The sequence below is a fragment of the Crotalus tigris genome, unplaced genomic scaffold (genome assembly GCF_016545835.1).
Source record: "Crotalus tigris isolate CLP2741 ecotype Arizona unplaced genomic scaffold, ASM1654583v1 scf7180000018151.1857312, whole genome shotgun sequence".
In the NCBI taxonomy this organism is placed as follows: Eukaryota; Metazoa; Chordata; class Lepidosauria; order Squamata; family Viperidae; genus Crotalus; species Crotalus tigris.
In genome coordinates this window covers 912,204-938,911 of record NW_024096849.1, presented here as the reverse complement: position 1 = coordinate 938,911, position 26,708 = coordinate 912,204, and the positions used below count along the sequence as shown (strand labels likewise).

At 37.5% G+C, this 26,708-nt stretch overlaps 1 protein-coding gene across 13 annotated transcripts in view; it reads right to left on the bottom strand.

Annotated features, from left to right (window-relative positions):
- Window positions 1-26,708, bottom strand: part of KMT2C (lysine methyltransferase 2C) — a 172,242-nt gene that overhangs the window by 87,899 nt on the left and 57,635 nt on the right. For 9 of the 13 annotated variants that reach the window (XM_039348377.1, XM_039348378.1, XM_039348376.1 and 6 more), the window contains exons 4-6: window positions 26,200-26,409; window positions 15,488-15,624; window positions 13,553-13,662 (exon numbers count right to left, since the gene is read on the bottom strand). In XM_039348377.1, coding sequence (XP_039204311.1) covers window positions 13,553-13,662; window positions 15,488-15,624; window positions 26,200-26,409 — 457 coding nt within the window. Of the gene's footprint in view, window positions 1-13,552; window positions 13,663-15,487; window positions 15,625-26,034; window positions 26,037-26,199; window positions 26,410-26,708 lie in introns of those variants that run through there. The other 4 variants (XM_039348372.1, XM_039348374.1, XM_039348382.1 and 1 more) reach the window with 3 other exon arrangements.

The following is a 26,708-nucleotide window of genomic DNA, read 5'->3' as shown; positions in this document are numbered from 1 at the left end:
ACAAACTGCAGAAAGTGCTAGATGCAATGTCCAGAAACATAATCAGGGATAGTTAGAATGCAAAATCTAGGGGGGGGGAGCAGAATCACAGGAAGATATGGATTAGATGAATACAATAATTCAGGATACAAGATTAATAAGAGTTTTATGAATTCACTTCTTTCTTTACTGGCAACAGCTGTTTCAAGCAACATAACAGTATATTCTTCACATGGAGATTACTAATTGAACAATGTTGAAATTAACTAAGTTATATTCAACAATAACCATAGAACAGATTTAACGGTGACAAATGAAGTCAAAGAAAAATAGAAATACTGTACAGAAACCTTTTGCAAACTGAATTTAAAATGACAAGAAACATCTTGAGAGAGAGAATATATTCAGGAACTGACTGCACTACAAAGTGAAGTATGACAGGTGCTGGTGAAGTAGGTTACAAAAGAAGCAGCAGTTCTTAAGATTGCTTTATGTATTAAGATTGTATAGTCTAGAGACAGCAAAAATCATGTATATGTGGAAGAACGCAGGCATAAGAGAATCAGCAAATGACTGAACTACTGCACTAATTCTTCCATATTTTATTTAGAGTCATATATGAAAGAAAAACAGAATTCTACATGAAGAAAGAAATGCCAAATGAACAAGCGGGTTTTAAAAAAATTGGAAACACCAGATCAGATATCAAAATAAAAGAAGAGGATTTACCTTTGCTTTGCTGACTATTACCTCACTACTTTACTTCACTTGGTAGTGGATATTATATCTGAATGTTTAACACATAAAACGCTAATGAGTATACCAGAATACTGATTATTCCATCTGAGGAACTTTTGCAAGGAATAAGAAGCTACTGAAAGAAGACATTTGGAGAATCAACTTCATTCCAAAGAGGAAAGGTGTGAAATAGGGATGCATATTGTCCCTAAATGCGTTTTACTTCTTCAGCAAATACTATTTGCTGAAACAGGATTAAAAGTAATGAAGATTTGGATGCTGAAATATTAACAATTGAGATATGCAAACATCACTTTATTATCAGAATATTAAGATAACTCAGAAGAGCTCATTGTAAATTAAAATGAAAAATCCTGGTTATAGTTAAATATTAAGAAGGCAGAGATAACGTCAGCCAGCATGTGAGTGAACTTACAGCTGATGGTGAGGAAGTGAAGATGGTAGGCAGTTTTGTTTTCTTAGGTTTAATAAATAAAAATGGATGATAAAGAGAATAATCTTAGGAAGGCAATAATAAATTTAGACAAGATCATAAAGGATAAGGATATTTCCATCACAACAAAGATAAGAATAATGAAAGCAATATTCTAATGGTAATGTATAGCTTTTAAAGTTGGACACTGAGATAGAATAGAAAAATGATTTTGAATTATAAATTTGAAGATTGCTCTAAGTATTATATTGCAGTAAGAACCAATTAGCAGTCCAACCTCAACAAGACAGCAATCATATCTCTAGTAACCAAAAACTACATATTCTAGACAGATGATAAGAATAATTGATGGACTAGAAAATGCTCATTTTTGGTAAACTTGGGGAAGCAGAAAGGAAAAACATTGCCTGGAGCAATAGGATCAAAGAGATTACTAAACATATTTTGAAAGAGATATTAAGTATCATTAAAATTTGTTCATATAGTCACAAAAGTTGAACCCAACTCAATTTACACTTAACTAATTATAGTTGCTTCTGTACAGGTAATCTAATTTATTTTAGGCAAAATTGCAAAATAGAATTTCCTAATGAATTTTGGACAGAAAATGCTGGGGAAAAGTTTATTACCATTGACTAATCTATTCACAATTCAAATTTAAAACCCTGCTGTATCTTTCACACATTGTTTTCTCATTTTCTTGAAAAGTCATTTTTCAGAACAAGGATTCCATAAAGAAATATGTTTAAAAACTTCTGCCAACAATTTATTACATAAGTTCTTTATAACAATTATAACACTGAAATAAGGTTATTACTTAAAAACAATAATGAAACTAAGGCTATTTCTATTTCTCTTGCATATTATTAATCAATTGGCTATAATACTATGTGTATGTGTATATAAAGTGATAAAATTAGGATTTCATTTTGTTTTTAATTGTTTGCAAACATTCAAGTAAACTTTCTACTTCAAGCTATTTTACCCATTATTGTTGTATTTATATTAAAAACTATTTGTAACTAAGTAATTAAAGAAAATTAACTTCCCTCATACATGCTTCAGTATAAAGTGCATCTTTGTAGCTGATTTTATTGCTTATAACCCTCTGCAGTTGTTAATTCACATTTGCAAATTAATAAAACGAATTGTAATATATGTCACTCTCTGCATAATATCAGCAGGCAAAATAGATACATCCTTGACATTCTTTAAATATTTGTTTTTAAAATCCAAATTGCACCATTTACTATTTAAATTACTTGGGCACATCTTAATTTACAATTTGTAAATGAAGCAAGACATGCATTTATATGAAATCAATTATTTAAAATGACCTACCGTTACTAAGTCCATCTCAAAACTGCCCACAAAGTCTCATCTAAACAACAAATATATAGCCCTGCAGCTACCGGAGCTTCTTTTAAAGGAAAGCAAGAAAGATGTGATTGGTTGCTGTGGTGATGGATGTGACACAACTGTCTTAGTTCATCTTCTTGCCTGAATATATCCAGAGAAGAGAGCTCACCAATTTCTTCTATAATTGGTTCCACTGTCACTAATCACTCTTATTGTTAGGAAATGTTTCTAGCATTCAGCTGGAATCTGCATTCTTATAACTTAAGGTCATTATTTTGTTGGGTGCAGTTTAAAATTATAAAGAAGAGATCTTATTATCATCTTCTGAGTGACAGTCTTTCAAGCTTTAATGAAGTCCAATCATAGCCTAGCTGAATAGTTTTAAGGGAAAACACACCTAGTATTTTCAGTCTTTCCAGGTAAGATTTAGTTTCCAATTCCTCCTCAACCTTATTGCTTTTCCTTGCCCCAGTTTTAGTTTCTCTTAATTCTCATTAAATTGAAGTGCCTTGAATTTGACACTTTATTTAAGATAATGTCTCAGTAACACAAAATAAAATAAAATGCCCTCTTACCATTATTTGGAAAATATCCTTTTATATTGATGTATTTGAAAACTGCAGATTTAGCATTCACATCACGGTATTGACTTATATTTAGGTTGTGATTTATTGTAATTCCAAGATCTACTTTTCCTTCGTTTGTTTGTCTGTTTGTTTTTCACACTTCTTAACTGTCCTCTCTCAGAGATGGGCTCTGGGCAGTACAATTTAATCAATAAAATTAAGCATTAAAATGTGTGTGTGTGTTTGTGTGTGTGTGTGTTTGTGTGTGTGTGTATGGAAATAGTGAATAAATCTGTATTTATCTGTGCTAAGCCTCGTTTAATTATTTTTAATGGGCTTGTCTAATTTAATAAGAGTGTTTTCAGTTTTGTTTCTTCTAGAATATTAGCTATCTCACACAGTTTTCTGCAAATTCATAAGCATCCAATTCAAAACTTCATGAATCTGGTGAAAAGCACCATACTCAGGACTGACTTACATGGCATCCAATTGAAATATCTCTCCAGTTTGATATTAAACTACTACTAAGTGCTCTCTGGATATGATTTCAAACCAGGACAGAAGTTATACTTGGGTATTCAGATCAAAATATAAAGTGCTCTACAAACTGCTTAGGTAAAGTCAAGGTCCTCTTCATTCTAAAATTCCAATAAAAAATTGATATATTAATCAGATATGCCTTGCTCTTCACAAATTTGGGGGGGGAGCAGGAGGGTTTTTAGAAGTCTGAAGAAGGAAAACCTGTTTTTATCAATTCTGTTACATCTATGTACTCGTCCAGATCCAAGTCTGTATTTAAATGTTTCCTTATCAATTAATGAAAACAATTATATAAAAGTTCTATCATGATATATTAATTCTAGGAATTCACAAAATAGCTTTGATAGCATATAAAGGAAGGTTACAGTGGAATTCATCTGGAGTATAGATGATTTTATGAACCTTTGACAGGCCGGTCAGGCTTTTGTTTCTGTATTTCTGTGTGTTTTCTATCAGCTTCACTTGTGGGTAGCTTTGTCCACTCTGTCTTTTCTTTGAGCATTTAGGCTCAAAGCAAAGTATTCTATTTTTTATTTTATTTTATTCAGCATCAAAACTCTCTTTGAAAAGTTCTTTGTAGGGACAGCCTCTCTTCTTCCATTCTAGAACAGACGTACAAATGTAGAGTTCAAGAAAGGGTCTTTTTCTACTTCACTGAAAAACCAATGAAAGTCCTTCTAAGCCTTTCTTTGCTACCGTGCCAAGAGTGCACTGATATGGAATATTTCTAGCAGGATTTTCTTTTGATGCTTTATGGGAAACTAAGGGCAGCATTTCAGTCGGGGGAAAAAAGAGGTTTGCTAAAAAGAAAGTTATTTCTTAGTATATACTGCCAAGAAGGCTTTGCAATGAAAGTATTCCATATTGCTAGTGCCTCTAAAACAGGCTAACAAATATATGGCCATAGGATCAACCTTGGTATAATACAAATGTTCCAAAGATTGCAATGATAAATTTGTCACCTAAAATATTTCATCATTCATTGAGTGGTTAACATTAAAAAGTAAATGAAAGGCTTCTGGTTAGGTGTTGCAGTGTGACAGACACAGGAAGACGGGCCTCCATCTTCCATGTTCGATTTAGCCTCACTAGAAACCCTAAAAAGGGTCAAAAGTTGCCCCGAAGAGGTGATGAAGCAGGGGACCCTCGTTGATCGTGGAGGGGCGGTGGCCCTTCTGTTTGATCCATTTGTGTGGTCAGTCAGAAGCTGCTGACAACCGAAGAAAAAAAGCACTAATGAGCAACTTTTGAGCAATGTGGATGAAACTGGGTGAGACTTTATCCTCTCTTTATGAATTTAAGACTTTTTCCTGGAAAAAGACCACCCAAAGCAAAGAATTCCCCTTGATGAGAGAGGGAAGGGGAATTTCCGCCCCATTCCCTCAGGAAAAGAAAAGCAGTGAACTAATTGCTTGAAGGAAAACAGAGAAAATTACAAGATTAATTTGGAATCAATACAGATATGTAGCTTTGAAATTTGGGGACTAAAAGACTTTTTCAGAAAAGAGACTTGAAAAGCTTGCAATATAAGTTTGGATTTAAAAAGCTGGAAGGTGGCATCAATGACATCTAGTGGTGAATCATGGCACTACAATCTATTATGCTTAAAGGAAACTTGGCTTGAAGTCCAGATTCAGATAAAACTTTTGGTGTCCTTGGAAACTTTCACTTTTGAAGACTGCAGCTGGGAAAAGGTGGGAAAAACCTTTTGGGTTGATTATCTGTATGGCAGAGACAATAAAGCTATTTTGAAACAGACCTGCATTATATTACAAATACAAATACTATCTGATTTTCAGCTGTATCGTGGAGCTATTTCCCTGTATAAGAAACATGCATTACTGATTGAGATGATGAAATAGTTTGGATTATAAACCTTTTTGATGAACAACATTTAATTGCTTTTTTCTCTCTGGACAGAAAGGATATGTTTTTCATTGGACAGAAAAACTTGAATTTTGCTTATATTTGTTCAGGGAAGGCTTAAGGACAGACTGATAGGCTGGCTCTAGAATTTGAAGTTCAAATGACAATTGACTGAAACTTTTTAAATACCTAAATAGATTAGATTATAAAGACCACATACAAAAATAAAATGGATGTTCCATACTTAGCTTTAAATGGTAAAAAACCATCCCTAACACTTGTCTTTAAAGCCCCCAGCTTGACATACCAACAAGAAAATGTTGATGAATCTCAGAATTTTTTTCTAAGTTGAAATCAACATAAGAGACAATTGCCTTAGCTCATGATGAGACTAAAAATAATGCAAAGAAGATAAAAGAACAATTTTCTAATCTAAATCTACAAAATCAGAAAATGACTACAAAGAAGAAACTAGTAACCCAGAAAATAGAAGGAAAATTAGAGGAAGCGGATCCAAAGATGGAGAACCTGAAGGAAGAAATCAACAGACAGACTCAAACAAATGAAGAATTAGAGGACGTAGCGATAATACCGGAAATGGAAAAGATATCTTAGTTGTCAAGATCTCAGAACACACTTGAGGATAAAGAAGAAGAGCTGATCGACTGAAAGATAAAGCTGTTAGGAGAATTGTGGAAAATTGGAGAAGGAGGGAAGCTGTTTAATGAATATAAATAGGCTGAGCATTCTTCCAAAAATACTTTAATTAAATTGTCTTTTTTATTCCAAACAATATACAGAAAAATAGAGGAAGAACTACTTGATGATTTAAATGCATTGACTTGGAAAGTTAGTTGGTAAAGGAAGAAAGCTAGAGTAAGACTGAAGAAAGTAGAGATTTTGACCCAACATGGCTAAGAGAATAGATAATTAGAAATAAAAATATTATTATAACGAGAAAGATAAAATCTGCAACTAGAATATTATATTTTGGTATCAGAATGAGCTTGACAGTAGAATTACAGAACTATTTGTCATGTAATTTCTGAAGAAACACAGCCAGCTAGATTCTGGTAATTAGTTTCATGTATTATTCAATCTACTGCTCTTTAGAAGGCCAGATCCTGAAGTTGAAACTCAAATACTTTGGCCACCTAATGAGAAGGAAGGACTCACTGGAGAAGGGCCTAATGTTGGGAAAGATTGAGGGCAATAGAAGAATGGGATGACAGAGAATGAGATGGCTGGATGGAGTCACTGAAGCAGTAGGTGTGAACTTAAATGTACTCCAGAAGATGGTAGAGGACAGGAAGATCTGGAGGAACGTTGTCTATGGGGTCGCGATGGGTCGGACACGACTTCGCAATTAACAACAACAAAAAATTATTCAATCTAATGCATATACATTCTCTGCCTTTTTAACTGGATCCCTAATATAAAAACAGTGCTCAATTTTGACTTTGTCAGAAAGGGACTATAAGGGACTATAAGGCAAAACAGATAGCTAGTATGTGTTGGAATTCTTACAGAACCAAGTTATTTACAAAGTGCAAGTCATGTATTGCCACAGAAATATACTAAAAGCTAAAGAATTAGATGAAGTATTAATTTTCTTTATTAATATGTTTAAAATACACACATAATGTTTCATTAAGCATTTTTGAATGGCAAAAACATCTGCTAAATTCCTAGCATCGAGTGGTTGAAATATCTAAAAATTGTTGTAATTTGTAAACTTGTTCTGGGAGAAAAAAATCTAGGATACTCTATTGACATTTTAACACTAAATTGAAAATTACAATATTTTAAGTGATTTTGCAAATTCTCTCAAATCAGACAGCAATGGAATGACCAATTATTGTGGTTGGCACAGTATCTATCTCGAAAAAGTAGAGCATTCTGAAAAACTCCAGAGAAAACCCATAGTAAAACAATTCAATTCTAATTTTAAAACGTAATATAGGTAGTCTTTCAGTCCCATTATAATTTCAACTGGTCACAGAACAAATGGTTGTTAACCAAGGACCACCTGCAGTTGAACTTCTAAAGTGAGGATTGCAAACTCAAGTTGATGTGAGGGCTTCATGAAGATCATTTTGATAAGTTCAGGGGCTACAACAACGAAGACTTTTCATACTGCAAATTTACTCGCTTTTAATTATTATATTTTAATTAATTATTCTTGAACTGTATCTCCCAAACAACCTCAAACAGCCTGACCAAGAATGAAAGATGCAGCATCTTTAGAACTACATATTGCTTACTGAGGTCAGGTAGCATGTTAAAGGGAAGCTTCAGTTTCCAAGGAAGATATATTAATTCTTCCTCAAGTCCTGCTTTTATTGCCTCTAATCAAATTTCCAATCTTTTGCTACTACTGTAGAAGCAGAAATGCAACAAATGCAGAATTTATTTCCCACATCCATCCTTTGATGTGATTCTATGAAAGATTGCTACGACTCACATTTCCTATCTCCTTAATCTTAAAAGTAGCCCTAAAGAGAGCTCTTTCCAATTCTTGTACCTGCTCATTCGACCACTCCCTCCAAGCTAGATCAAAGTCCCTTTCTACCAAGATAGGGATCATCCCTGCTCACCCCTTCCATGGTCCCAGGGTGAGGAACAGCCACATATGAAAGTGCTGCATGTTTCAACCTGCTTGATCTTTTTTCTTCTCTTTTGAGGAAGAAAAGGGACTTTTCCACATGATGGCTTTGTTTTCTTAAAGGTCAAGTGTGAAACACATGAAGAGGGGAAACCAAAGAATGGAGTTCTTGGTCCCCTACTGTGCTCTCCTTCACAAGGAGAAGATGGAGAACAGCTTAAAAAAATCTCCAGCAACTTGGGCAACTTGGGTTATGTTGCTGCCAACTCAATACTTGAAAAAAAAAAGTGAAATGCTACTGTTGTGTTTCAAGGAGGCTTAATTTAGAAGAGTTCTGCATTTCGATGTAGGACAAATTCTTTGTGGAATACTTTGTCTTTCTAATTAATGTAGGCATAATAAAGGCAAGGTTTAACATGCAATGATGAATAATATTTAAGCATAAATAGAGGCATTCTTCAGTTGCTGAAGACCTTCTTCAAAGGCAATCTGACAGAATGCGGGGACAATAATATAAAAATAAGGCTATTAAGACATGTAAGATCCCAGAACATTCATAGCAATATAATCTGGCAAACCCTAAAACCACTGAAACCAAAGCAAGCTTTCAGTTATCTACAGCAGCTCAATTATTCAGAATAAAACTAATCCCAAAGAGTATAATGGTTATTCAAATACAGTTTTTGTGCATTTGACATAATGAACTTGGCTTCCTCATATGAAGCCAAGTGCAAATTCTTTTAATTTTCCCTCTAGGGAAATAAATATATTAGTTCTTACAAATTTCAACTTGTAATCAATTATCAATAGTTGCGGGGAGGGGGGATTTAGCCACAGTTTTTATTTTGGAGATGTTTTTATTTGTTGATTAATATTTTCTTTCATGTGAAAGAGAAAACTTGTATCTTTAGGATCTCAGAATTTTTGAAACATCAGAAGTGGGTTCTTTTGTTTCATCTATTGAGCCACTAAAATTGGCAGAGATGCTGTACCCAAGAAAGAACATTATGAGAAAGTGAAGAACGCCTGGTTCTCTGTGCTTTGCCAAGAAAAAAGCAATTGCAGGTAGCTTTATTTCCAGAAAGGGAAAAAAACCTCTCTGCTACCTTCCTTGGAATTGCAAAATTTAGAAGAAGCATTCCCAACTGTATTAAGAGATCTTTTAGAATCTGCTTACGCTATTATGTTTAGTACTGCTGAAAAACCTGAAAAAACCCTGCTATTAAAATTCCAAATTTATTAAAATATATATTTTAGATACATAAATTCATTAATATTAACAGAGGATATTGCTTCTTGCCTGCTTTACAAAAGTGGTCAGAAAATTAGAGGAATACTACCAAGAACCATCAACAGAAGCCCTCAAACAAGCTTTAGAGTTCAACTTTTCTTCTCTATCTCATTAAATTTCTTACAAAAACTTGAAGTCACTTTCAGCCTTATCTAATAAGCATAGAAACATACAGAACTGATGGCAGAAAAAGACGTATTGGTTCATAGTCAGCTTTTTGAGGATTTGAGGATAAACTTAATTAATTAATTTTAATTATTATTTTTATATTTTTTAATTTTTGTCAAATGATGGACATGTGTTTATTCCAAGCATGTTTAAACTCAGTTACTGATGACTGACCCACCTCTGCTGGACGTTGGTTCCAAATTTCCATTACTCCAACAGTCTCCAACGTTTCCAACTTGGCAGACTGGCGGGTGTGTGTGGGGGGGGGATGGTTCCATCCAAGCAGCAGGGGTACACACGCAACATTTCCACAAGCGATGGAAAGTGCACTTGCCGCTCACACAAATGGAGCTTTGGACAAAGCATGTGCATCCCCCACTTGCGCAAGTGGAGCTGCACATGCGTACTCGCCCAACATTTGCACGGCCCCAGTTCCGAATGGGATGTAGCCTGGTATCGATACCATAGCCCAGGGGTTGGGGACTTCTGCACTATTCTTTCTATGAAGTGATAGTTTTTAACATTACTTTTGAACTTCCCCTCTATCAGTTGTGGTTAATGCTTCCGTATTCTTGATTTTTGCTTAAGATTGAAAATACTTCTAGAACCTTTTTCACAACCTTAATATAAGGTTTCAATCATGTTCCCCCCCACACACATACACACATTTCCCTTTTGTCCTCCAGGCTGTACATATTCATTTTTTCCAATCTCTTCTGATACGTTTTTGTCCCTCAGACTTTGCACCTATTTTGTTGCCTGTCTCTGGACTCACTCAATCTTATCCATGTTTTTGTTTAAGTAAGATCTCCAGAACCAAACACAATATTCCAAAAAGGATCTAAATAAAGCCCTGTGCAGTGGGATTTGGACTTCTTTAAATAAATATGTAAGACCTTTTGGAAGTTTTCATATATCTTCCATATATTTTCAACTCAATGACCATATTTCCAATGACCATTTTCTAATCTATTATGAGCTTCCTTCCTTCCTTCCTTCCTTCCTTCCTTCCTTCCTTCCTTCCTTCCTTCCTTCCTTCCTTCCTTCCCTCCCTCCCTCCCCTCCCTTCCTCCATCCCTCTCTGAGTACACTATGAAATAAAGCATATACATATTTGTAAACATGATTTAATTTTTAAAGAACAAATTAAACATTACACTGTCATCTTTAAATCTTATTACTTGCAGAGAACATGTCCTTGTTAAAATAAAAATAATTATTTATCCCTGAAAAAAAATATTTTTAAGAAGTAAGAAAGCAGGTAGTATCAACTATCTCTTTTTTCTTATATATAAGCTATACCAATACGAAAGCACCAGAAATGTACAACAGTGCAAAAATAAACATGTTTGGGGGGGGGGGGAATGTAACTTTCTTCCAAAGAATGGGGGATACTACAGAAAAGGTCTATGTTTTTTCCCTATGATCCCAATAGCCTATTGCTAATGAGTTTGTCAACCTTAAGATCTTGCATCAGCAAGCTTGCCATGCTAAAAGCAGTGTCATACAAACATAAAATATAATCTAACTTGAAATCACCATCTTGCTCATAAACTAAGAATACCTCTACAAATGCAAGAATGACATAGGTTCGCATTTTTCAATTTCCAACTGCCACATGATAAACCAATCATCAATGACTTTCATAAGCAAGGCATAATTTAAAATGATGTTACATTTAGCCAATTCATTGACAAAGAAAATTACATACATTTAAACAGATTTTAAATTTTATACATAACAATAATCATTAGTTTAATTAAATTTTTAAAATTTTTAGTGAGACAGCTGACTTTTTTTTAAAGGTATGCTTTTTTAAAACAGATGTACATGTAAATGTAATCCTTGACTTAAGACAACTGGGACCAGAATTTCTATTACTAAGTAAGGAGGATATGTGGGTTGTACCCAATTTTGTGACCTTTTGTGCCACATTTTGTTAACTAAATCAGTGCAGTTGTTAAATGAATCATGTGATTGTTAGATGAATCAGGCTTCCTTCGCTGACTATGTTGGAAGACAACTAGAAATGTCACAAATGACTCCAGGATGCTGTAACCATCATAAATACATGCTGGTTGCCAACCATTCAAATTTTGATGCTGTGATGGTTATAAGCCAAGGACTGGTTGTAAATCACTTTTTGGGCGCCTTCCAGTAACTTTAAATGATTGCTAAATGAAGGGTTGTTAAGTCGAGGACTGCCTGTAGCTGGATCCAAAGCAGGGAAAGGTGCTTTGGTTCTGGCATGGCCTTATTTGTTGTAATTATCTCCTTAAAGAAAACATACTGAAAGCATACTGTATACTATTATTTACTTATTTATAAACTAGACTTTTTTTGCTACTGCTAAATATGCATGTTTCAACTAAACATGAAAAAGAATACTGTTTTATCCAGAGGATAAAACAAATTAGGGCATTCATCAAAACATATTTTCATGGATTTTTTTTCATGGGGTGGGATCTCTATTAATAAGACAGAACGGTTTATAAGTCAAGGGGTGGGTGGGAAATCTAAATTCTTAGAAAAATATAAAACAACATCCATTCATGACCCAGAAAAGCAACTTGAATAGAGAATAAATGTTGCTGTTATATGACATGAATTGTCTTCCTACCTTAGATATAAACATTAAATTGCATATAACGTTTGCAAGTTTTATACTGCATGTTCAATACTTCCATATCACATCTAATCCTTGCTAAATTTTTGTATAATTTATAAAACAGCTACTAACCATATCAGGAAATGAAAAATTAGTATCACATACCGTGTTTTCCCCAAACTAAGAACCGGTCTTTTTTTTTTTTTTTTGCCTCCAAAAGACGCACCAGGTCTTATTTTGGGGTGTGTCTTTTCACGGTCTCACAACACTGCCATGGCACCAATAGCCCTGCCCAGTTAGCCCACTTCTTCTGCGGCTGAAGGAAATGCCTCTGCAGCTGAGAATGGAGCTCCGGATTGATGTGCAGCTGAGAACCAAGCTATGGGTTGAATCTGTAGCTCAGTTCTCAGCTGCAGAGGCCTTTCCGGAAGGCCTCTGATGGCGAAATGCAGGCCAGAGGGAGGGACACCGCAGAAAAAGTGGGCCGGCGAGGCAGGTAAGTAAATAAGTAAGTAGGTAAATTTATGGGAGGCCTGGCTGCAACGGTAAAAGGGTATGGAGCATGTGGTGCAGTTCCACGCCCCTACTCCTGCCTTAGCTTGATTTTTAGGTGTGTGCCTCACCCCAAAACTAGGGCTTATTTTTGGGGTAGGGCTTATATTAGACCCACCCCCAAAAATCAAGCTAGGGGTTATTTTCGGGGTAAGGCTTACTTTCCGGAAAACATGGTAATTGCATTTTTAAAAAAACCATTCTCTTCCAGCCCCCCCCCAAACCTGAAGTCAATTAAAAAAGTATTTTCTGTATTCTAAACTAATTCATAAAACATCACTCCCATTAGTACCAATATAAAGTTACCATATACACTATTTAAATTTATTCTTAAAGTTATTTCATCCTCTCCAATTTCTCCAGCCTCAGTAAAACCTTTGTTATTTCACCAGAACATCATGTATACCTTAATTTATACATTTAAAAGAATACCTAAATCTATTTATTGCAACTATTTATTTACCTAAAATCAATGTATTTAAAATTGATTGGCTTACTGGGCCAAAATCTTTAAGGCAACTGTAAACATAGAAGATCTTGTTGTTTTTTTAAAAAGTACTCTTTATTTGCAAGGCTGGGTTGTGAGATAAAAATAATTATTTAGTTACCTGGAGGCTGACATTTTGCTAGTGAAATGTACCACCTCCCATTTTATTTTTACTGACCTAATAGAAATTAATAACTGAAAAATATATTTCATAAGTATTTTGAAGTAACATGCAAATATCATCACTGCATTCCGTAATATTTTCAGCATTCTATGACACAGGATTTAGATTTTCCTTTATTTTAGAAAATATATAATCTTAATTATTTTCAAACTCACTTTTGTGCTCCCTGAGACAACAGCTTTGTCCACGTTCGCTGGCAGCTGCTCTTCTGTCTGGCAAACTTCCAGTGACCATTCCGCACAGCGGTGATGAGCCCAACAATAGCCTAACACATATGATGTTTAGCAAATTAATCAATTAGGTTGACTGCTTTTGCCAAGTAATATCTAACTTTCAGCTTCAAAGGGAATAGATAAAAGCACCAGTGTATAACAGAAAGACAAATGGCATAACTTGATCCTATCAGATATTCAAATTAATATGAAATTTGGAATCTAATATTAGGGTCTTTTGAATTTCTATAAACTGAGATCTCAGAAAATTCGTAAGAAATCATACCCACATGTATTACTACCATATGACATGAAGATGTTTCTGAATAGTATAGCAGAAGGCCCCATTATGAACAAAGCTCTTTCCGCCTAATTAGTGTGTCATCCCTAATCTGAATTTGTTTTTAAACTGAATATTAAACTGAAATATTGCACCCATGTCTCTTTCTTAATATATTATCTTCACGCAAACTATGCTTACATTATTCTGCATATATTCTATAACTTTGTTTCTGGAATATTTTGTAAGATGATCATAAATAAAGAACAATTTTTACTGTTCTAGTCAAACTTTAATGATTACAATTTATCGTTTGAGTTGCTAGTGTAGCTCACATATTCTAAAAGTCAAATAAGTAAGTAGGTAAATTTTATTTCTAGTTGCCTTACTATCTATACCGATTCAGTTGTGAAATTGTGAGTTTTGTCACCTGCTTGGCTATCTCCACTCAAGAGCTGTGTCTTCTTCAAAGGTCTTGCTAGACTGTGGGACAATCACCTTCCAGAGAACTAAAATGTTTTGGCTAGTCTCATGCCTTTCTATTCACCTTCAATCCTGCAAAAAGGTCTAACTCTTCAGACTAATTACTTATTATTTCTTTGTCACTATGAAAAATGAATCTAAGAAGCTGTTGTTAAAGGCAACGGATATAAATTTTGTATTTCAATATGTAAATATTTATCTGTGGTATTAATCTTGGGTATCAAAGCTCAGTTCAACATATACCTGTTAAAAATTCTGGACTTCCAGCCCACATCCTCTATTAAAACGGGTAGCAGGATTTAAAAGATTCTTTTAAAGCTTAGGAGACTTGTCCAACTTGGACTAACGATAAAATATTTTTATACATACATACATCAGAAAAACTGTACCACAAATGAAACATTACAATGGGTTAAAACAGGGCAGTTTAAAATTTTAAATGGAAACTTTCACCTAAATATAGTTAGTCCTAGGCTTAAGACCACAGTTGGGACCAGAATTTTCATTGGTAAGCAAAGTGGTTCTTAAATAAGCGGTATATAAGTCTCATAAATAAATAATAAATAAATAAGTCATACCTGATTTTATGACTTTTTTTGCTATGGTTGTTAAGCGAATTACTGCAGTTGCTAAGAGAATTGCTCAGTTATTAAGTGAATCTGGATTTTCTTCGTTGACTCCTATTGTCAGACACCAGCTAGGAAGGTTGTCAATTGTGATCACATAACTATGGGACATTGCAACCTTTATAAATACACCCCAATTGCCAAGTGCCCGAATTCTGACCAAGGGATACTATGATAGTTGTCAAATGCAAGGACAAATTGTAAATCATTTTTTTTTCAGTACCACTGTAACTTTGAATGGTCACAAAACAAATGGTTGTAAGTCAAGGACTACCTATATTTCACAAGGTTCATTAGAATCAAAGATGGATATTGCAACATATACTCATATTGTATCCTTAAAGCCTCATATGGCTACAATTATAGCAGAATACTATTATTTTTTCTTTTAAAAGAGAATGAGATTGTCCCCCCCCTCAAAAAGCAGAAATAAATAAAAATGTTTTGAATGAGTTAAATGTTGTTCAATTAAGAATATGTGAAGAATACCTGTTGGTTCAAATAAGGCTTGAACATCAATATCATCTGGTAAGCCAACCATTCTAAGTTCATCCCAGACTTCAACTACCTGATCATCAGGAGTAGCTTCAATGCTTGTACAGGTACAGGTTGTTATATTCTGTTCTCTGCATAGAGTACAAGAAAATTTTATATAATTAAAGATAACACATAAGGGACATGTTTTACACATTAACGTAACAGTAAAAAGTTTCAGACAATAAAGAAATAATTATATGATTTAAAAAAATTCATTTGGTTAAAACATGATTGCACTTCTAATTAACTTGTTCCTTTATTGTGAATTACCAACTTGTTTTTTTCCTCCCCAAAAATGCAGGCTGGTTTATTCATAGGAGAGCTGTAATTTTTGTAATTTACTTGGTCTTTCATGAATGAACTGAACTTTATTCTGAACAAACAGTCTCCTCCGTGTATCTGTTAAAAGGATGATTTGGATGGAAGAAAAAGGGCAACAGCATGGAATAAAGAGGCAGAAAAGAAATTAGTGCTGAATTTTCCTGTCTTGGTGAACTAAATTATATTTCTGCTGCCCAGCAGGCAGCATGAAATGGTAACTTCACTTAGCAGAAATCAATTTCATGTAGAATAAAAGACAATTTAGAGCCCCAGAACTAGCAAGCGTGACCCCCCAACCTCATATTTGCGCAGAGAAGTGGTGCTGACTAAATTCTCCTAGGTCACATACTAACTTCAAGGGCAACTGCTCCTGCTTTAGGGAAATCAAGTTTTTTTTCATGGCTTCACTATGCCATGTTAAACCAGCATGACAAGATGACAGAGAGTGAACGGAACATTTTCTTTCAACATGAGTTGTTGTCAACTCTTTGAGGTAGACCAGACTAGGAAACCAAAGCTATGGATTTATTTATTTTTCATGTTTTTGAACTTCTCATCTCTCTCGGAAAGGGACTCTGGATGATATGCAATAAAATGTTAAAATATAAAAACAGCATATAAAACTTGAAAATCTAGAACTTAAAAGGAGACATCTGAAGGGATCTGTAACATACCTTCCTGCCTGACAAGGTGGGATTAGCTGATGTGACAGGGTGAAAACAGTTCCAAATGTAATCTGGCCCTGTCTAGGGCTTTATAGACCATAACCAAAACTATGAATTGGACCTGGAAGCAAACTGGCACCCCATGCAGTTAAAAGAGCAAGGGTGTTACATGCACCCATCTTTTCACACAGGTAGTCTTCAACTTACAACAGTCCATTTAGTGACCGTTCGAAGTTACAACGGCGCTGAAAAATGTGACTTAAGACCATTGCAGCATCCCCCTGGTCACGTGATCAAAATTCAGACATTTGATAACTGACTCCTATTTAGGATGATTGCAGTGTCCATCTGATCACTTTTGTAACATTTTGACAAACAAAGTCGAAAGGGAACAATTGTGGCATAAAATAGGGGCAGAACTCACTTAAACATCTCACTTAACAACAGAAAATTTGGACTCAATTGTGGTTGTTGAGGACTACCTGTATAGTTCGCCCAGCCACATTCTGCAGCTGAAGCTTCCAAATATTTTTCAAAGGTAGCTCCATGTAGAGTGTGTTGCAAATAGTCTGTAAGGATCCACCTCAGCTAACCACCCAAGAAAGCAGGACTCTTGAAACAGGCATTGTCTCAAAAGGATACTTTTATTAGGGGTCATGACAGTAGGGAAGTTAAGGCGAGATCTGGGGAAAAACCTGCACAAACGGTATGGTTAAGCTAGTAATATTCCTCCTCCCACCAAAGTCATAATGTCCATTTGAAATCCAGCCAATCCACAGGTGCCATGAAGTCTGGCTGGCTGGTAAAGTTGACGCGCATCTCACGGTCTTCTCCAGCTTTCGTTTCACTGTAACCATCTCCCTGAGAAGGGAGACACATTCCTTTCTCAAGACGATAGACGCAAGAGAGGGAAAGTAGAAAGCGGAAGTTATCCCGAGAGAAAGCATGCTCCCCTTCCCCCCAGCAGAATGGCAGGCCCCAAAAGTAGAATATATATATGCAGGGGAAACAATGAGTGTTTGGGAACCTGACATATAGCCCCCTCCCTAGGAACAGGGGTGTCAAACTCAATTTCATTGAGGGCCGCATCAGCATTGTGGTTGCCCTCGGAGGGTTGGGTGGGTGTGGTCAGGGTGGGCTGGCCTACTGCCAGCTCGACATTACTCACTTCAGGAGTGCCTGGGCAAATCTGAGGTCTCTGACAAAGGAAGATGGGACTGGGGTGAGCGCTGGGACATAGTCCCTCCCTCCCTCCCACTTTCCTTCCTCTGATCCTTTCTTCCTCCCTCCCATCCTCCATTCCTTCCTCCGTTTCTTCCTTCTTCCTTTCTTTCCTTCCTCTCACCCTCGGTTCCTCCCTTCCTTCCTCTCACCCTGTTCCTTCCTTCCTCCGTTCCTTCCTCCTTTACCCTCCCTCCCTCCATTCCTTTTTTCCTCCCTCCCACCCTTCATTCCTTCCTCCCTGTTCCTTCCTTCTTCCCTTCCTGTTCTTTCCTTCTTCCCACCCTCCGTTCCTTCCTCTATTCCCATTCCTTCCTTCCACCCTCCGTTGCTCCATTCCTTCCTCCCTCCCTCTATTCCTTCCTTCGCCTTATCTCTTTCCTTCCCCTGCGCTCAGGAAGGGGTGATGGGAGGGGGAGAGATTGCCAGCACTAACATGCTGCTGCCAGCCATTCCTATATCATGTGGGCAGGTGGGGGCAGTCCTGTTGAAAGGGATGCCTCGTGGCTGCAAAGCTGGAGGTGCTGGTGGGGGATGGTGGCGCTGATCTACAACCTAGTTGTATTCTTGAAAGCCAAAACACGCTCAGCCTAAGAGCCACTGGAACCAGCAAGGAGCTGCCTCACCACCTCTGCCCCGTCCCCCGGGTGTGCGCACAGGAGACAGCCAGCACCGGCATCCTGAGTGAAGTTAGACTGCAGGGCAAGGCAGACAGCAGGGATGCCAAACTCCACTTGCATGCGCACCCAGGAAATGGGACAGGACTGCCCCGTGGATTTAAGGATGAGCGCATTCTGGCTTTGATGGACACAATCAGGTTGTAAGATCAGCGCCGCCCCCCCTCCGCCCTCCCTCCCACCAGCACCAGAGATGAGAAGGACAGATGGAAGGAAGAAAGTGTAGCGGAGAGGGGAGTTGGGGAGCTTGTCTCTCCGGAAAAGAGAAAATAAAATCTTCTTCCCCCAGTCAATTCTCTTCCCCTTTAAAAATCCCTCCCCAAGAGCTCCGCCCTACCACCAGAGCTCACGACTTCTCTGCCGAATCCGCAGAGTTCTGGCAAAGCCTCCCAGCCAGCGCCAATCCCAGCCAGTGCCGATCCCCCCCAACTTCCCTCTCCGCTACACTTCCTTCTCTCCTTCTCATCTCTTTCCTTCCTCCACGCTCAGGAAGGGGCAATAGGAGGGGGAGAGATTGCCAGCACTGCCATGTTGCTGCCGGTCTTGCTTTCCTGCATGGGGGGGGTCTATCCAGGTGAAAGGAAAGCCTCATAGCTGCGAGGCTGGAGGTGCTAGTAGGGGTGGCTGACCGGGTGCTGATCTACAACCTGGTTGCATCCATCAAAGCCAGAACGCGCTCAGCCACTGAAACCAACAAGGAGCTGCCTTACCACCTCTGCCTGTCCCCCGGGTGTGCACACAGGAGACGGCCAGCGCCGGCGTCCTGGGTGAGGTCAGCCTGCGGGACAAAACAGCCAGCAGGGATGCTGGACTCAGCTTGCACGCGCACCCAGGGGGCGGGGTTGCCCTGTGGATTTAAGGCTAAGCGCGTTCCGGCTTTGATGGACGCAACCAGGTTGTAGATCAGCACCCGGTCAGCCTGGGCCGGGCCTAGGTGCGGCGAGCTGGTCCTTTGCTATTTCCAGAGCAGGCCCCTGGGCCAGATGGAACCACATATCGGGTGGGATCTGGCCCATGGGCCTTGTGTTTGACATGTCTGCCCTAGAACAGAAAATTCACCTGGAAAACAAAAAAGGTAAAGGGAACAACATAGACAAATCAATTACATTTCTCAGGGTATTTAGAATGGAAACATTGTAGAAGTTTAGGGGCTCTAACATGATTCTTGTATACCCACTCATTCTGGGCAACAGGGAGATTCTTCCAAGCTACTAGGTACTGTGTCATTCCATGGTGTGTTCGAGAGTCTAAAATGTCTTTAATTTCAAAATGTTGTTCTCCCTCAACCATGGTGAGTGTGGGCACTGGGGGTGCAGGAGGCCTGATGTTGGAAGTGATTTCTGGTTTGAGTAAGCTACAGTGGAAAACAGGGTGGATTTTCTGTAGATACTTTGGCAGGTCTAATTCAACCGTCACAGGGTTGATGATGGGAAAGGTCCTATAAATTTAGGCCCCCGTTTCTTGGAAGGCTGCAACGATTGTAAATACTTTGTGGACAGGAACACCCAGTCTCTGACTTTATACAGTTTCTGTTCTACCCTACGTTTGTCGGCTTGAGCTTTATAGGCCTCCCTGGATTCATCCAATGCTTTTCTGACCACCGGCAGGTGTTTTGCAATTGTTTAATTCACTCCTGCATGGAGGGGATTTCAGGCTCTTTGGTGGGGACTTCAGGCATGGCCACAAAGGTTTGACCATTTGCTACTTGAAATGGAGAGAAACCAGTAATGGAATGCACAGCATTATTATAGGTAACCTCAGCAAATGGTAGCAGATCTGACTAATTGTCTTGTTGGTAATTAATAAAACATCTCAGATATTGTTCTAGAGTTGAGTTAAGTCTTTCTGTCCCCCCATTTGTGTGAGGATGATGGGAAGAAGATAACTCTTGACTAGACCCCATCAAGTCTAGAAAAGCTTTTCAGAACTTAGAAGTGAACTGAACCCTTTGATCCGAAATTATATGTTGTGGGGGCCCATGAAATCGATATACATTTTGTAAAAAAAGTTTCGCCAAAGTTTTTGCAATTGGAATCTTGGGGTGTGAAATGAAATGAACTTGTCTGGAGAACAAGTCCGTTACAACCCAAATTACAGTGTTTACAACACTTTCAGGCAGTTTTACAATGAAATCCATAGAGATCTCTCTCCAGGGTGCTAACGGACTTGCTACCGGCTGCAGCAGTCCTGGGGATTTTCCTTGTCACCTCTTGGCTGCTATGCATGTGGGGCAGCTGGCCATATAGCTTTCTATGTCCTTTTTCAGGACAGGCCACCAAAATTGTCTCTTAATAAGATGTAAGGTTTTTACAAATTCAAAATGACCAGCAGTTTTCGAATCATGTCCTGTTTGCATCATTTTAAGTCTCAAGGCTGCTGAGACATAGTTTCTCTCCAATCCACACCAATCCCCAGATTTCAGTTCCTCCTTTTCTTCGTCTTTTTCAGGAGGGGAAGGTTCTGGATTCTTTTTCGTTGCCTTCTTTTTTCCTCCACCTTGGGTCAGGATAACTTTTGGAGCTTTTTCTTCTCATCTTTCCTTCTTACTGACTCCAAGTGACCATCTGGCTCAATCTTCTTCACCAGAAGGTCCAACTTCTTCCAATTCCCTGGAGAGACTTTCATCAGCTTTTAGGCAGAGGAGATCTTGGAATCATTTCTCTGCCTGGAACTGCTCCATGTAGAAATCAGTTGCAACTCCCCTGGTAGGGCAGCAGCTTCTCTGGGTTGAGTACTATTCAGATCTCGCCTTATGTAAGGACCCACCTCAGCTAACCACCCAAGAAAGCAGAACTCTTGAAACAGGTATTGTCTCAAAAGGAAAGTTTTATTAGAGGTTAGTGACAGTAGGGAAGTCAAGGCAAGATCTCAGGAAAATCCTGCTTGAACAGTATAATTAAACCAGCAATATTCCTCCTCCCACCAAAGTCATAATGTCCATTTGAAATCCAGCCAATCCACAGGTGGCACGAAATCTAGCTGGCTGGTACAGTTGGCGCGCATCTTATGGTCTTTGCCAGCTTTCGTTTTACTGTAACCATCTCCCTGAGAAGGGAGACACATTCCTTTCTCAAGATGATAGAAGCAAGAGAGGGAAAGTAAAAAGCGGAAGTTATCCCAAGCAAAAGCATGCTCCCCCTCCCCCCAGCAAAATAGGAGGCCCCAAAAGTAGAATATATATATGCAGGGGAAACAATGAGGGTTTGGGAACCTGACATAGTGCACACAAGAGGTGGCCAGGACATGAATGATTGAATGGAGAGTCATCCTATCCAGGAAAGAGCATAACTGGCACACAATATGAAGTTGAGCAAAAGCCCTTCTATGGCTGTAACCCGTTCTTTGAGCAGGAACTATGAGTCCAAGAGACCTCCAAGTTATGAACTGGGTCTTTTTGGGGTAGTGCAGACCAAAGATGATAAACTCTAGGATACAGAGGGACTGCCCTATAGCCATCCCATGTTACTAAGGTTCAGCTGAGGTCTGTTGTTACCCATCCAGGTCTCCACAGCCTCCAAGGACCACAAAAGAATGCCCATAGCATAATTCTCTTCACTTGGGATGGAGATATATAATTGGGTATCATTAGTGTACTTATGATTCCTCATCCCATGGTGACAAATGATCTCACCCAGTAGTTTCATGTAGATATTAAAAAGGAGCAGAGGAAGCACCAAGCCCTAGCATCCCACAAAGCAGGGTCCATGTTAGAGTATCCTATCAACACTGCTTGGGCCCAGAATCGAAGAAAGAAATGAACCAGCACAAAACTGTGTCATCTCCACCCCACCCCACCCCCAGCTCTCTCAGTTGGTCTAAAAACACACCATGGCCAATGGTACTGAATGCTGGTACTAGTTTTATTATAGGTAATGCTTAGCATATTACTATACCCTATTAGATTTGTAAGTCATGATGGTCATAAAGTGGGCCACTGTGTAACTGGATCCATTTTATAACATTTTGTAGCAGTTATTAAGTGAATTCTGTGCTTGTTAAGCGAACACATTATTTGCTAATTTTTTTGTCAGAAATCAGAAATAAATGCCAGTTTGCAGCGAAACCATTGTAAACTGTGGTCGTGTTACTCCAGAAGACTACAAATATCATAAATACTAGTTACTAAGTGCCCAAAATGCATTCATATGATTGCAGGGGAGGGGGAGCGATGTGGGAATTTCAAAACTGGATCATAAATATTTTGTGGAGGTCTGTCATAATCCTGAATGGTCACTAAGTGACCAGTTGTAAGTCAAGAATTACTTGTATAAGTTTCTAGTAACAGACCCTTTCCAGTCTGATTATTCTTTCTCCCCCCCTTCCCTTTATATTTGCAAGAACTTGGAATGGTCAAGTCTGAGATGTTTTCTCAGGTTACAGTTCTATCCTGGACTCAGGTTATTTTTACTTGACCATTGTCTTGGTTGCTGCTTTTCCTCCTGTTCCTCAAGATTATTCCTACTGTCCATTATTGCTCTCTACAACTCTTTTGCTTTAACTGTAACTTGCAAAGAACAAGTAAAAAGAGTGAGTATCTTTCAGACATATCAGACTTTGTAGATAGTACCAAATATTGTGTATTCTTCAAATTATTTCAATTTTGGAAAAGAAAATGCATAACTTTTCCATGCTAATCCAACTATAGCTTCAGGGATTTTTATATCTGTATGTTTCATAGAGCCCATCTTCCAAATCACTCTATTTATCCTAGATCAGATTGGCTCCATCCCTAGCCTTTCATCAAAGGTCCCTCACTGGAGACCTTCATGTGCTTCAGGACCTGAGATCAAATGGCCTTTTGCCAGCTCATCAATTATTTTGTTGGATTTATCCTTGGTGACTTTTTTGGCTTTTTACTCTTTGCCAATATTGTTTTTGTTGCTTTAACATGTTGTTAGCCACCTTTGTCAGATTATCCATTTGAATCAATTACATGAATACAATTTTTAATCATAAATTATTCTGATTTTAATAGTTGATTTTATTGACTGCATTGTACATTGACCAGAGCTCCTTTATACGGGAGATGGGTGGTTAAGAAATAAGAAGTGCAAATAAATAAAAATAAAGTCTAGCACAAAAACTTAAATACACCTATAATTAAAAATGCTTTCCTTATATATTGGCAGAAAGCTACATAGAAAGTAAGAATTCCAATTTAAATGAAAACCCAGAACCCAAATACACAACAAATACACTATTGTTCAATGTGAAGCAAACAAGTTGGATTATCAAGAGTTGCATAAACATTTCTAGAATCATCCCTGTGGAACAACTGCATAAGCAAAAAAAACGTTAGGACTGGAATAAATTTATGAAGACTTTTAACTACTGTTGTAGAGAATAAAGACAATAACCTTGACAGAAATATGCAAGCACCATTAGATAAGGAGAGAGGGCTGAAACATTCTTAAACAATTAGCAAGTCCCAAGCAGATAGTTTTTGGAAATGATCCAGGTAGATCCTTCTTGATTTATTGGGATATAAGGAGGAAGGATGGTAAAGCACCATTGGGTTTGCAAGATTGATGCCAATCCCAACAGATAGACCAAAACAAAACAAAAAATCCATTCTATGTGAAAATTAGAACTACAAATAGCCACAACTGAGCTCAACATTTTTGTTGCTAAACTTGCCAATTTTAAAACTTTTCTTGCCACAGTTAAGTGAATCATCCAGTTGTTAAGCTAGTAACACAGTTGTTTAAGTGAATCTGGCTTACCCACCAATTTTAACAGAATAACAGAATTGGAAGGAACTTTGGAGGTTCCCTAGTCCAACCCCTAATATAGGCAGGAGATCCTATACTAATTCAGACAAATGGTTGTCCAAAATTTCTGTTGCTAAGCAAGGTAGTTATTAAGTGAATTTTGCCTAATTTTACAACATCTCCTGCCATAGTTGTTAAATGAATCTCTGCAGTTGTTAAGTTATTAACAAGGTTGTTAAATGAATCTGGCTTCCCCATTGATTTTGCTTGTCAGAATGTCGCAAAAGTGGGTCACATGACCCTGGGATACTGCAGCTGTCATAAGTATGAGTCAGTTGCCACATGGCCAAATTTTGATCACATGACCATCGAGATGCTGCAACAGTTATTAAGTGGGATAAACGGTGATAAGTCACTTTTTTCAGTGGTGCTGTAACTTCAAACTTCAAATGAATTGTTAAGTGGAAGAATACCTTATACCAGGGATGTCAAACTGCCGGCCCATGGGCCGGACATGTCACGTGGAAGTCACACCCATTCCATTGCCAGCAATGGCAAAACAGTCCCGATATATCGTGGGATGTCACATGATGTTGCGAGTTTGACACGTCTGCTTTATACCTTTGTGAGATAGGCTCTGCTAACAGGACCTTGTAAATCTGATAGTGCTTTATCTCCCATCTTTCTAATATATAATAGTTCTTGTCTAGTTCTGTCAAGGTAATCTCCATTATTTTCTACAGTGAATATTATTTCACTAAATTAATTATTGACTGGATATAAATTTCATGTGACTAGATATAAATAATTTGCATTTCAATTTAAGAAAAAACTTCAGCACAAATTACATATATAAAAAAAACAAAAATGTACCTTGATCTGCAACACCACAAGAGTGACAAACTGTTAATACTGATCAGGAATATGCCTAATTACATTTCAGGTTATTGTAAATTTCACCTCTCTACATTCAAAACATTTGAGATTCTTAAAATACCTGTTATTGGTTTGTTGACATGTAACTGAACACACATTCAACCGGTTAATTCTATGTAAAATAAATTAATTTTTTACTTTAAAAGTTTCTATACTTAAGATGAAGCAAAAAAGGGGAAAACAAATTACAGATATTCAAATAAGAAGTTAGAATACTTTCAATATGTTAAAATATTGTAATCTAGACTTTCCTTAAAAATGATCCACTTTAAATTGGTCCAAAATACTTATTTTGCAGTTTTTGTTTCATTTCCTACTTTGCTGCTTTTGTTTGACTGGCACCAGCCCAGAAATCACCACCAATAAGGAAACTCTAACAAACAATCCCTTTAGTAGCAAAACTTGGAGACCAGCCAGGATGGCACTAGGGTATGATTGCATCATCCTCCTCAGGGACAGAGATGGTTAGTTGTTCCAAGTAAAGTAATTTTGTACTTTCCCATAAGCTACAAAAACTTTGATTAATCAGCTCAAGTCTCTTTAAGTAATTTTTTTCAATGTATAAGTGCATCATTCAAGCTCTCAAAAAACAGCTGCTATAAAATGCTCCTTAGGCACAGATAATATGAAATAAATGCAAAAACGAAGAGAAGGAAATGGGATTAAAAAGGAAGTCCCAGTTTCAGATGTTATTACAGCTGTGCTTACTAATATGTATCCTTCTCCTTCCACAGATTATAGAAGAGTAACCATACAACGGTCCTGTGATATGAATGTTTCTCAGTTTAGTTTGCATGTTTATTCTGCAATATCACAGCCTCTTTGTCTAAATTCTGCTTCAGTTTGGCTTATCACTCTTGTTTCTAGCCACCCTTGCTCCAGGATTGTGTATGTGTTTGTATGTTCATCTCTATTTTATTCTTTGACCTTTTCTGCCAACCGGTGTATTCCTATATTCTGTAAGAAACTTCTGCTTTTGATTCTCAGTTCCCACTTAGGAAACACTTTGGATGTATCTTATGCTAACAACTAACATTTGTTTTATTAAACAAACAGATAAGCTCAATATATTATGCTTAGAAAGAAAATATCAGATAAAATAGGTTTATTTTGTAACAGATAGAAATGCTTACTTTTTTTGTCCTCTTGCTTTGTGGAGGACTGGGTTCTGCCTTGGAATATTCTCATCAATGGTATCTTTGCTGTCAACAGTTTCATTGATATTTAAGGGCTGGTTGTTCCATGGAGCAATAAACCCTGGAGTTGGACTGAATTGTTTAAGCTCGCCTTGTCCTAATGAGCTGCGTTCCCCACAGTAACAAAAAGCGCAGACCTGCTCACTGCTACAACAAGTGGACCAAAAATAAAAAAGACCAGAAAGGCAAAAGGGAAAGTTCAAATGGTATTTTAAAATGCAAATTTTTAAAAAAATTGAAACAGAAATTTTGCCATCCAATTACATTAAATACAGTCAATAAATTGTTAATATTTAAATTAGATCTAACTTCACCTATAAATGTTTTCAAATAGTTATCCTGGATGAATAAAAAAAAATCCAATGCTAAGCATTCTTGGATTGCCTGTACTATGGGGTGCAACTCTTTTCAGGCTGAAGGTACAAGACTCTGAGTAGCACTTCAAG